This window comes from Rutidosis leptorrhynchoides, chromosome 4, assembly GCF_046630445.1.
Source record: "Rutidosis leptorrhynchoides isolate AG116_Rl617_1_P2 chromosome 4, CSIRO_AGI_Rlap_v1, whole genome shotgun sequence".
NCBI classification, from domain to species: Eukaryota; Viridiplantae; Streptophyta; class Magnoliopsida; order Asterales; family Asteraceae; genus Rutidosis; species Rutidosis leptorrhynchoides.
In genome coordinates this window covers 204,142,957-204,155,749 of record NC_092336.1, presented here as the reverse complement: position 1 = coordinate 204,155,749, position 12,793 = coordinate 204,142,957, and the positions used below count along the sequence as shown (strand labels likewise).

Below are 12,793 nucleotides of genomic sequence, written 5' to 3'. Positions count from 1 at the left end.
TATTTTGGCGAAAAAACGCTCGAAGAAGTAATACATAACAATTATCATGTTTTTCAAACGTATTTTGAGGTTTTAGCTATTGGGGTTTAGATATTGGGGTTTAGATATTAGGGTTTATAGGGTTTAGATATTAGGGTTTAGAAATTTAGGGTTTAGGGTTTAGATTTAGGGTTTAGATTTAGGATTTAGATTGAGTTTTTAACACGAACGGTTTAGAGTTTAGGGTTTAGGGTTTAGGGTTTGGTCCATAAACCCAAAACGCCAAACCCTAAACCCTAAACTCTAAATCGGGCTAAATTTTACTTCACAAAACATGGAAAAAAAAATGTTCATATTCTTCACGAACAATATTATCTTGAATGTTATTTTTGTCGTTCATTTTAATGCCTAAATAATAACATTCATCACGAAGTGTCTCTTCTAAATGTTCATATTTTCGTGTGATCTTGATGCCGGAAAAAAAAATTTCCAAAAAAACGAAGAAAAAAAAAATTTACTTCCCCCCGCTTCCGCCCGATTGGTTACTTCCCCATTGATCCTGCCCATATATATATATATATATATATATATATATATATATATATATATATATATATATATATATATATATATATATATATATATATATATATATAAGAATTATAAAACTCTACTCAAGTAAAACTATGATAACTTACTTGATATCTCAATGCCTTCTTAAGTTCTTTTACAACTTCTTTGGCTTTAGGCCGCTTTTCCCTATCTTCATGTAGACACCGGTAGGCAATCATTCGAAATGTAGCCAATGCTTTTGGCATGATATGTGCTTTTATTTTCTCAAACACTACCTCATCATATTTTTCATTTTTCAAAGTTGTGTTTAATGAAACTCGGTAGATAGGTACCTTCACGTTTGTGGGTCTCATACGTTGATAAGCCACACAATATTTCAAATAAAACCACACCAAAAGAATATATATTGGATTCTTTTGTTAAGAAGCCCGATATTAAGTAAAGTGGATCCACATAGCCTGGTGTCCCACATGCACGATCGATGACGTAATCATTTTCCTTGTGTATTGCACTCATCAAGGAAAGCCCAAAATCACCAAGTTTTGCATTTCAATCGCTAGTTAGCATAATGTTAGCGGTTTTGATATCCCTATGTATCACCGTTGCTTGTTTTCCAATTCCTCTATGAAGAAAATCCAATGCGGTTGCAACTTCAATACATATGTTAAGTCTTTTTATCCAATTGAGACGAGCATCACTCAAATACCTATCAAGACTTCCTCTAGGTTCATACAGATAAACGATGATTTTTTCATTTTCTTCATCACAATAGCCTACAAGCCCGATGATATTTTCATGCTTATACTTAAAAAGAATTTGGAGCTCATTACGAAATTGTTGTTCCCCTTGACCACCCTGTGTATCCAATTTCTTCGCAACAATCATATGATCACTTTGTGGAAGTTTTCCTTTATAAACATTTCCAAATCCCCCTCCACCAACACAATTGCTAACATGGAAGTTTTCTGTGGCCAATTTTAGATCTTTAAATGTAATCTTGAGGTTGTCGTCATTGTTTTCCTGTCAACCAAGAGACAATAAATAAACACATAGATTGATAACAACTAGTTATTTATCATATACTTCAATGGCGATAATAACAAAAATTTCGGACTCAAACTATACCAGTGTAACAGTTAGGGTTTGTGTGTTAGTTAGGTTGACATTGTTAGAAAAAGGTGTAACACCCTCGGACCGGGCCTAGCTGTAAGGTTACTATTTTGTCCATAAGTTTGATTAAGTGTGAATTATATGCTTTTATTTTAATTAAATATTTATAGTTATTTAATTATGAGGTTAAGACCAAATTGTGACAAGGATCACAAAATAGGTTTGTTTATTTAATACGATCGCCTAAATAAGTACATAAGATATCAGATAACTGGTAGATACCCGTATGAGATGGGGTATAGATTATAACTCACTATATAAGCCCTTGTTCCAGACATTTCCTCTATTCCAAAAAATCAAAACGTACCAAAACTCCACCACTTTGAAATCCTAAATTGATTTAAGCTTGGAATTGGACTAAACGGCTTTAGAGACTGATTTATACTTACTTTGTAAGCATTAATCCAAGTTTGTCTTGTTGAATCCTAGCTTTAATGTTATTGAATGTGGGTTTTTGGGTTTTTGCAAAAAAAAGTCCATTTTTGAGCTTGATTCTTGTTGTTAAGTGTTAGATTTTCTTGTTTGTTGCTAGAATATCTATCTATGTGTTAGAGCATCAACGAGAACCATTGCATTGAGAAAAACTGACCAAAATCGTGAAATTTGACCAAAAAGCTAGTTGGTTTGCTGTTGTTTCTACAGCTGTTCTTCATCTTCGTACGAAGGTAGTCCCTTCATATGAAGTGGTGGATGCTTCGTATGAAGGCAGTCCCTTCGTACAAAGTGGTGACTGCTTCGTACGAGGGAGGTCACTCCGTACGAAGTGATGGCTTCTTCGTACGAAGGTTGTCTCTTCGTACGAAGTGATGTACTTCGTGCGAGGTAGGACCAGTTCACACAAAGAGATTTTTGGTGAACCAGTTTGTGATGGAGTGGCTTCCTCGTACGAAGGAATGACTTCGTACGAGCTGGTGATCTGTTCATACAAAGTACTTTGACTTCGTATGAGGGGGGACTGAATTATGTTTAGTGTTGATGTCTTTCTGTTCGAACGAAGAAGATGCACTTCGTGCGAAGTCTATGACATTTTGTACGAAGTGGTAGCAATTCGTGCGAAGAATGTTTGATTGTGTGATTTGATGATCCTGTTATGCCTGATTTGTTATCGATATTGAAAGATGATTATTGACTTGGATTGTATCGTTCTCAGGTGGAAAAGATAAAGAGAAGGCTCCACTAGAACTCTGAGTACCTTCTGTTACTGGTATTCGGTGGGTGGGACTATCCATTAAGGCATAGTATAGAGTAACTAGTTATCCTTGTTACATGCTAGTTAGGATTTCTAATCTACTCTTGTTGTTTAATACTGGAATGCTAGCGCATGTGTTGGTACGTGTTTCGCTTTCTCTGATGTACCCCTAGTACGTCCATATCAAGTTACCGGTACGTGTTGTATACTATTATTGATTGTTAGTGCCATTCACTTAACTTTATTCTAACCCCTCCATCTCCTCCCTACAAGTTGTTAGATTAGGTTGCATATTTTGAGAAGTTGACGGGCGAGCTGGTGTTATGTTTGTCATGAAGTCAACTCTGATGTGAATTTTGTATAACCTTGTAATTGTAAACCGTGTTTAAGTGACACTTGGATTTTAGTATTAATATAATAACTTAAATGGTTGAGTTCGTTTATTAATAATTTTTAATTACTTCCGATGAGTGTTTTAAAAAAATATACGGTGTCACAAGTTGGTATCAGAGCATCTTGTGGTGCGGATTAAGGCAATATTCAATCAGACTGACAAATAGATAAGCTGATAAACCTTATCAGATCAATTCAAGTTACTAGCTAAAAATCAATCTTAACTAAGTCATCATGCAATTGACAGTTAAATTCTCATAAGCAAGGGATCTCCGATTAAACCTAACAATAGTGAATTTACTATAAAAGCATAACTAATGTTAATCTATATTCATTACTATACATGATCTTCAACATAACTTCATGCAATCCAAATAGTTTATTGATATGATTAGTCACCAAAGTTAGATGAATCGAGTAAAAGCTTACTTAGAATTAATTACTAGCTAATCCTAACTCTTATTACTTAATCATTAAGCATGTAAATAAATTTTTTAGAACTTGGCAGCAACAAACAGACAAAACAGTAATCACAGAAACATAATTACACAGTTCTGGAAAAAACTAGAAACTGTACAATTCGATACAGGAAGCCGGCAGCTAAGTGAGATCCAGCCAGCATCTAGGATACTCACATCCGGCGCATTCATCTTTATTTCTCAAATAGATTTAGTTTTCATCCCAGTAACCACTATAAACGTTTAGTTCATGGTGGTAGACGAACAGAAACGTAAAAACAGTAAAGTAAGTGTTAAATAAGACATACAAGAATATAAAAGATTAAGTACCTTAATTATGTAAAAAGACTTTTAAATTGAATGAAATATTTCTTGATTACAACTTGAAAGATGAATTAAAACCTAAAAGAATTTGTAACGTTTTGTGGCTAACCCTAAAACTGAATACATCTCTCAAAACTGGAAAATTCGTCATTTATTTATAGGGCTGGAAAATCAAGTCTAGCTGGCGGATGTAATAGGTTTAGCCGACGGTTAAGCCTAATTCGGTTAATGAATTGTAAGACCCAAATATTTCATAGTACATATGTGTGAATAAGTGATTCAAGTTGTGGGGTTTACGTTGTATATAATTAAAAGGCAAAAGAAGCTGAACTGGGCAATTGGCGCGCCGCGCGGCCTAATGGCGCGCCTCGCCATTACGGGCTGACAGATTCCTTTTTCTTTTTAAATTAGATATTTTAAGGGCATTTTGGTAAAACCACTTAAGGTCCGACTTTAAGGCTTGGATAAGTTATTTGGAGTGTCATTTACTCCATATTCACCCACCTTATCATCTTCCAATCAATTCTAGAGAGAGAGTTAGATTCTAGAGTGAGAGAGCTCAAATTAAGAAAGAAGAAACTCGAATCGGGTCAAAGTGCAAGCACTAAAGTTGTTCATCTCCTCATTTACTACGTTTTGATAGTTATGGTAAGCCCTAAACCTAATTTCCTTGTTTTAATTGTTTAAGAGTTAGGGTTTGTGTAGGTAATGAACACTAAGACCCATTTGTTAGTGAATTTGGGTGTTTTGGGTGAATTTGGGTCATGTAGACCCAAAGATGATTAACTAGGGTTTTCAAAGTAGTAAACTATGTTTATGAGCCTAAATTGGTTAGTTAAAGTACTAGCACGCTTATATATATGTAAATGAGTGTTAAGTGGGTTAGTGGATGACCCGAAATGGGTGTATTGACTTTTAAGTGGTCAAATGGGTCATAATGGACCTAAGATAGTTAGTGTATGTTTAAGATGCATAGACCTTGTGTTGAAAAGTGTTTTAAGACCTAATTTGGCAAATGTTAGGGTTTTGGTTATGATTGACCCAAATATTAGGGTTAAGGGTGCAAATGGGTCGAGATTGCACCATGGGTCAAAATGACTATAGAATGGAGTTTGAGTTGATTGACCAACTTGAGTTTGTGATCGATATTATGTATAATGTAATAGGTACGTTACATTGAAAATTTCCGAGCTTGTCTATCTCTCATCAAGACTTTGAGGTGAGTGGAAAATCTATATATGTATGTATATGATTTACGTGCCGTATTAATGGTGTCACATAGCCGTTTTGTGACCGTAGTTGTGAGACATAGCCGTTTTGTCCACGTTTTATATTTATGCACATAGCCTTGTTTGTGCATATAGTGGCGAGTAATAGCCGTGTTTTACTCCCACATTATTATCCGAGTTATTGTGCACATAGCCGTGTTTGTGTACATGATTGTGAGTAATAGCCATGTTTTACTCACACGTTGATCAAGTGATGCCATAGCCGTTTTTGGGAACACTTGGGGGTGATGCCATAGCCGTTTTTGGAACACCTCGGGGGTTAGCATACCATAGCCGTTTTTGGGAGCTAACGGTTGTTATGAACATCGATGACTTGTTTCGCGAAGTCATTCCCTTGCGAAGATATTGGTTAACCATGGTTTATAGTTGTTGACGTTAGCATTAAATTATTATTATGAACGTTATGCTATTGATGTTGCTAGTTGTACGATTTGATGGTACTAGCTTGTTTATTAAGGCGTTATGCGTTTGTATGCGTTATATGATATCGTGGATGCGAGTAGGTAAGTCTTATATGCATGTATATATTTATTCTACTCACTAAGCGTTAGCTTACCCTCTCGTTGTTTACCGTTTTATAGGTTCCGGCGTGGATAAGGGTAAGGGCATACGGTTGGATTAGAGATCCCGCTTGTTAAGGGACGCCTCTTGGATGTGTTAGCTTTTGGAGTTTGACCATGAATTGGGTAGTTTAATCCCAAACACCATGCTCATCGTGTCGTTTGGTACTTAAACTTTTTGGTGGTCGAAACTCACGTTATGTATTAAACTCGTAAAACGGCCAAAGTGGGCCCCGCTTTGTAAAACTTATTTTATGTTTGAATTTTGTTAGTTTTACATGTTTGAATATGTTGTTAAAAGCGTATTGTCTAATTATGTCGGGAAGTGGCCGATCTTTTTCGCATTTCATGACTTTTGGGACAGACCAGTTTGACGCGCCGCGCCATATGCTGTCCCAGCAATTTTTTTTTATTTTTAGATTTTAACGCGGGTCGTTCGTGGTTTTGTTTGGGTTGTTACAAGTGGTATCAGATCATGGTCTAAGGGATTTAGGCGACTTGAGATAGGTGCCTAGACTTAGACTTTATTGTGTGTACGCTTTATGCGGGACTTGTAGGACTTTGGGTCTAATCGGGAATTGTTAGTACTTTGGTTTATGTGAACTAACCTTGTGCTAATGGTTTTGTGTTGTGTTTAGCAATCATCAAGTGAGATGGACGTGGTACTAGCAAGTTAATGCGACGTGCTAGCGTAACAATGATTAGCTACCGTTGTTACGGGTGCAAATCGTGTCAAACAAGTAATGTACGACGATTGTCGAGCAAGATAGAGTAGTGTGGTGTATATGTTTATAAATATGTGTTAAGTCCTTTCGTTTCGTTGTTTAAATCTTTTCCGTTTTATAGAATGAAGATGAGAAATGGACACGACACCAATGACGGAAGTACGAGTGAGGACGTTGAGTTCACGGCCAAAGTTGAGGCCATCTTTAAACGTCAAAAGGCGGAGTTCCTCGAGGATGTTAAGAAAATGTTTCTAGATACGATTGACGAGCAATTAGTCAATGTAGTCAAGGAGCAAGTGAAGGTCGTTCTTCAAGACGATAATGTGGGGAGACGGGACTTCTTCTATAAGAATTTCAAGGACTCTCAACCTCTAACCTTCGATGGTGAATGGGACCCACTTAAGAGTGCCCGTTGGATCTCCGACATGGAGGGGGCTTTTCGTACGTGTGAATGCCCTATTGATAAAAAGACGAGATATGGTTGTAGCATGTTAAGAGGTGATGCTAAATTGTGGTGGGACGCGAAGATCTGACTTTATGGCGAAGAACAATGCATGGAGTTCACATGGGATGAATTCAAGGCGGAGTTTTTCGATGAATACCGAACTTCGACCGATCTTATAAGGCTTAAGGATGAACTACGTTCCTTGAGGCAAGGGTCGATGGATTTGAACACTCTCAAATCCGTGTTTTTGACCAAGACCCAATTTTTCCTGGAGTATGTCGGGAATGATAAAATGTTGAAAGAAGATTGATAACGCCATTTTTAAACATTTATTTTGGGCGTTATCTTGGTCCATTTGTTGATATTTTAAAGACTTTGATGGAGAAATCGAGTTATTTGAGCTTAATATGAAGAAAGTGTCAAGATATGGTTCGTTAGCTCATTAACAATGATTTTTATTGAAGATATAGCGAAAACGGAGTTAGAGTTGAAGACAAACGCGTCTCGGGTGAAAAAATCAGTTTCCATCACTTCAGGATGATGTTTATCGCGTTTTGGTTATCATGATACGTGACAAAATGCACCAGAACGCGACTTGGAAAAGGAGGGCTTACTGATCAAAATGTCGCGACCCAGGCTGTCTTGTCGCGTTTTAGACTATCGCGGATCGCGATATAGGTGTCGCGGATCGCGACCCTTGGTCGGTTCCAGTTATTTTTCAACTTCTATAAATACACGATTTTTACCCCAAATTAGGGTATGCAGTTTTATTTACGAATTTTCTTCCACAGCAACATTAGTTATGAATTTCTTTGTCTTTCTTCATTATTTTACAAGGGTTTAAGCTACAATATCATTCTTGGTTAGTTTAATCTTTGTATTAACTTTTATTACTTTTATTAATTTGTTCTTCATTCAATTCAATGATTATGTTTAATTGTTCTCCTTATTTATTTGTTCTTTGTTTTACCATGAGTAGCTAAATATTTAGTATTCACTTAGATGCATGAACCTAGGTGATGGATTGCGATCTTTTGGTTAATAACAATTAATTAAAATTACACAAATTTATGTCTAGCTAAGATCCACCTTTAATAAAGCTTATTGATTGTTAGATCACGGAAGTTATTGATTAACTAACGATAGTTAAATTGATTAATAGCTTTTACTAGATTATTGAACGTGAATAATTTAGGAATACGTGAGATTTTATGAGGGACACCGATAATAAAATTAATCGTATAGTGGTTGAGCTTGAAATTGGTTGCAATAATTGTGAGGTTGTAAGGGACACCAAACCAACCTAAGTTAGATTATAATCTTGAGTAATACCATTGTGAATTGGTTAGTAACTCTAGGTTAACGACAGTTATACTTAGGATGCTAGTCTTAAACTGTAGGAATCGACAGATAAATACGGTGTCACATCATTGTAATTGTTTAATTAACGGGTTTAAACGAGCAATCCTAGCCTAGGGAATTGTAGCTAAGTGGATACCTTTGTTTCTTATTGAGTTAAGTTTAATTTACTTTCGCGTTTAATCAGTTTTACATCAAAACCCCCTTTTAAATCTTAGAATAATTAATAGTTCAAGTTTTCAATTACCTGCTCTCTGTGGAACGAATTGGTCAAATACTTGTTTAATTACTACACGAACTGGTTATAGTTGCCTGTATTGTGTGATAATCGATAGGTATTTAGCTAATAATTTAGAGTACGAAATTACACATTAACTTTTTGGCGCCGCTGCCGGGGAGCGGTGTAATTATTGGGAATTTGGTTAAGCTTTTGATTATTCGATCCTTTTGTGAGAAGCAATTCTTGCAAAAGTTCATTTTCTATTATTTTTGTTTTATTTTACGCGCGGTTTTGTTGTGGTGTGATCGCAGGTTAGGTACCAATAACTCTGGAACCGTCTAGAGTTTACTACACACGCAGCAAAGAGAAAGAAGAACAGGAAATCGCAGAGGATTTCGCTGAGTTACCTTTTTATATTCCGGATTTTGAGTATATTAAGGAAGAAGTTAACATGGCTGAAGGAGCAGCAGGACAGACTATGGAAGCATTGATGAAAGCCACAAGGGCTGGTAACGGACACGCCATCAGACAACCACCAGTCACTATAGATTTTGAAGTCAAGGGACAGATTCTTAATATGATAACTCATCAATGTCAGTTCAGGGGTACACCGAAAGAGGATGCATTCGAGCATCTTCGAAACTTTAAAAGCATTTGCAACTTGTTCAAGATTGCAAATATCGCGGAAACAGTTATCTATTTGAGGGTTTTTCCTTGGTCTTTGAAAGATGACGCCAAGGATTGGTTAGACTCATTGCCTGAAGGTGAAATTGATAGTTGGGCTACAATGGAAGATAAATTTTTGCAACGTTTCTTTCCCGCCGCAAAGGCCACTCAACTGCAGAGCGAAATTAATCACTTTGTTCAGAAGCCACATGAGACACATTATGATGCTTGGACACGATTCGGAAAAATGTTACGTAATTGTCCTCAACACGGGTTGAACAACTTCAATAAGGTCCAAATTTTCTACAAAGGTGTTAATGTGCCGACACGGAAAGAACTTGATATTGCTGCAGGTGGTTCTTTGATGAAAAAGACTCCGGATGAGGCTTATGAAATCATCTCAGATACTGCCACGCATTCGTATGATTGGCATCAAGAATTAGATGTTTCTCGCTCTTCTCATGTCGCTAGTACCGAAACTAGTGATGAGCTCGCATCGGTTAGAGCACAACTAGCAACTGTTAAAAGACAAATGGAATCGATGACTAAAGAGATGCATGCTATGAAGGTGGGTTGTGAATTATGCCAAGGACCGCATCTTACCAAAGATTGTGATCAAGCTTCAATGGAGGAATAGGCTAATTATCTGGGTTATGTTAAGAAGGGTGATTTTGCCCTTGGTGAATTTCCGGGTGGAAGACAGTTTTTCAATCAGGCGAGCAATATGGGTGGTAACAATTATTCGAGTGGTAATCAAGTTTATCAAGGTAATCAGGGTTATCAGGGCAATCAGAAGGTATATCCATACAGGCCGCCTGGGTTTAATAATAGAAACCCGTAAGCACCACCTAGGAATTTCCAGCATCCTATGCCACCAGTTCAGCAGCCAGAAAATAAGATGCCTCCGTTGGAAGAATTGCTAAGGGGTTTTATCATGAAAACGGACGAGAGTATCACTGCTTTGCGGCAAGATGGGGAATCTACAAAACAGCAAGTTAGAAATCAGCAGGCTTCTATTCAGAACTTGGAACGGGATGTGAGACGTATTGCTCAATATTTATCGGAGAGACCACCGGGTGCTCTCCCAGCTAATACGCAATCTAATCCCAACAACAAGATGCCGGCTAGGAATGAGCACGTGAATGCTATAACCACTCGAAGTGGTTTGGTTGTAAACAAGGAGACTCCGAAGTCTTCTCCTATTGTTTCTTCTAATGTTTTGCAGGTACCTATTAATGAGGAGCAAAAGGGGGAAGAGCCCGAGTTAGAAAAGTCGCATGACGAAGAGAAAAAGGAAGATGATCTGCCGGAGATCATAACTAAATCACCGCCGTTGAAGGAATACAAAGCACCAATTCCTTACCCGAAAGCGTTAAAAAAGGATAAGCTCGCTAGTCAATATCATAAATTTGCAAACATGATTAAACAGATTAGCGTGAACATGCCACTCGCGGAAGTGCTCCAAGGGATGCCTAACTATGGGAAGTTTCTCAAAGATCTTATCTCCAAGAAAGGTAAGTACCATGAGGTATCCGCCTCATTCCTCCATAAGGAATGTTCGGCCATCTTGAAAAAGAGCAAGATCCCTCCAAAATTGGGCGACCCGGGTAGTTTTCTTATCCCCTGTGCTAAGGGTAATTCGGAAGTGTACGATGCACTTGCCGACTTAGGTGCTAGTGTTAAACTTATGCCATATTCATTATATCTTAAACTCGGCCTAGGTGACTTGAAACCTACGAGAATGGGGATTCGCTTAGCGAACCACTCTTTTGATACCCCCATTGGAATAGCCGAGGACATATTGGTAAAGGTTGAGTCACTTGTATTTCCAGTTGATTTCGTGATCTTAGAGATGAGAGAGGACACTAAGGTGCCCATTATTCTAGGTCGACCATTCCTTAACACCGCGGATGCTATTATCCACGTTCAAAAAGAACAACTTAGCTTAGGTGTTGGGAATGAAAGGGTGATTTGTCACATTAATAAAGCCATGAGACACCCTATTTCAACCGATGATGAATGTTTTGCTATTGATGTTATTGACGATTGTGTTGAGCATGATTTGCAGGAATTATTAAGTGTAGACACGTCGGATGTAATCATGATGGGTGAAGTCAACGGTGACTTTGACCCGGAAGTTGAGTTAGAGGAATTCCTTAAAGAGGATGAGCTTAAAGAATCGGAATCATTTGAAACTATCCGGTTGAAAAATGAATTCCGTATCAAAACATCTCTCGAAGAACTGCCCACCTTGGAGCTTAAGGAGCTTCCACCTCACATGGAATATGCTTATCTTCAAGGTACGTCCCAATTGTCGATTATTATTTCTTCGACACTTACCGGCGACCAAAAGGGTCGGTTGGTTTCCGTTCTTAAATCCCACAAAAGGGCAATAGCTTGGAAAACCTCGGACATACTGGGCATCAATCCGGCCTTTTGTACTCATCGAATCCTAATGGAAGATGATTTTAAACCCGTGGTGCAAAGGCAACGTCGTCTAAACCCGAATATGAAAGAGGTCGTTAAAAAAGAGGTGGTTAAATTGCTCGATGCCGGGTTAATTTATCCCATCTCGGACAGCCCGTGGGTAAGCCCTGTTCAAGTTGTGCCCAAAAAGGGTGGCACGACTGTTGTTCTCAACGAGAAGGATGAACTTGTCCCTACTCGAACCGTCACGGGATGGAGAGTTTGTATCGATTATCGATTATCACTTTAAACCTATTTATTACGCTAGTAAGACACTTACGGGGGCTCAATTGAACTATACCACCACGGAAAAGGAGCTCCTTGCGATCGTCTTTGCGTTTGATAAATTTAGGTCATATTTGGTGTTGTCTAAAACGGTCGTTTACACCGATCATTCTGCCCTTAAGTACTTGTTCTCCAAACAAGATGCTAAGCCTAGACTCATTCGTTGGATTCTTCTTCTCCAGGAATTTGACATTGAGATCAAGGATAAAAAGGGTGCCGAAAATTTAGCCACAGATCATTTATCTCGTCTTGAAAATCCAAACCTAGAGGAACTCAATGAATCGGACATTCATGATACATTCCCCGATGAGTCCCTTATGGGTATCGAAATTGAATCCGAAACTCCTTGGTTCGCCGATATTGCTAATTATCTAGCCGCGGGCATTCTTTCCAAAGGTTTAACTTACCAACAAAAGAAGAAATTCTTTGCGGATATTAAGTTTTACTTTTGGGATGCCCCACATCTTTTTTGAATTGGGGCGGATCAAGTGATTCTTCGTTGTGTTTATGGGAAGGAAGCTCGACAAAGTCTAGAGCATTGTCACCAAGGACCCACAGGTGGGCATCTTGGAGCTAATTATACGGCTAAGAAAATATTCGATTCGGGATTCTATTGGCCTACCATTTTCAAAGATGCTAGTGCCTTTATCAAAACTTGTGATGCTTGCCAAAGGGTGGGAAACATCTCCAAA

The 12,793-nt window shown here is 37.9% G+C and overlaps 1 protein-coding gene across 1 annotated transcript; it reads right to left on the bottom strand.

Moving 5' to 3' along the window:
- Nucleotides 1–1,101: 1,101 nt before the first annotated feature.
- LOC139841360 (probable serine/threonine-protein kinase PBL22) lies at nt 1,102–2,951 on the bottom strand. The gene is made up of 2 exons (XM_071831582.1): nt 2,817–2,951; nt 1,102–1,572 (listed from the first exon to the last, which is right to left on the bottom strand). Exons 1-2 carry the CDS (start codon nt 2,949–2,951, stop codon nt 1,102–1,104), a joined length of 606 nt encoding a protein of 201 aa, XP_071687683.1.
- Between the last annotated feature and the right edge of the window lie 9,842 nt (nt 2,952–12,793).

What these genes read in the sequence shown, in the direction of transcription:
- LOC139841360 (XM_071831582.1), bottom strand. Translation starts at nt 2,951, where the DNA reads ATGGATAGTCCCACCCACCGAATACCAGTAACAGAAGGTACTCAGAGT. An exon ending in CAATATCGATAACAAATCAG is followed by an intron (nt 1,573 to 2,816) that starts GCATAACAGGAT and finishes CTTGGTTGACAG; the next exon opens with GAAAACAATGACGACAACCT.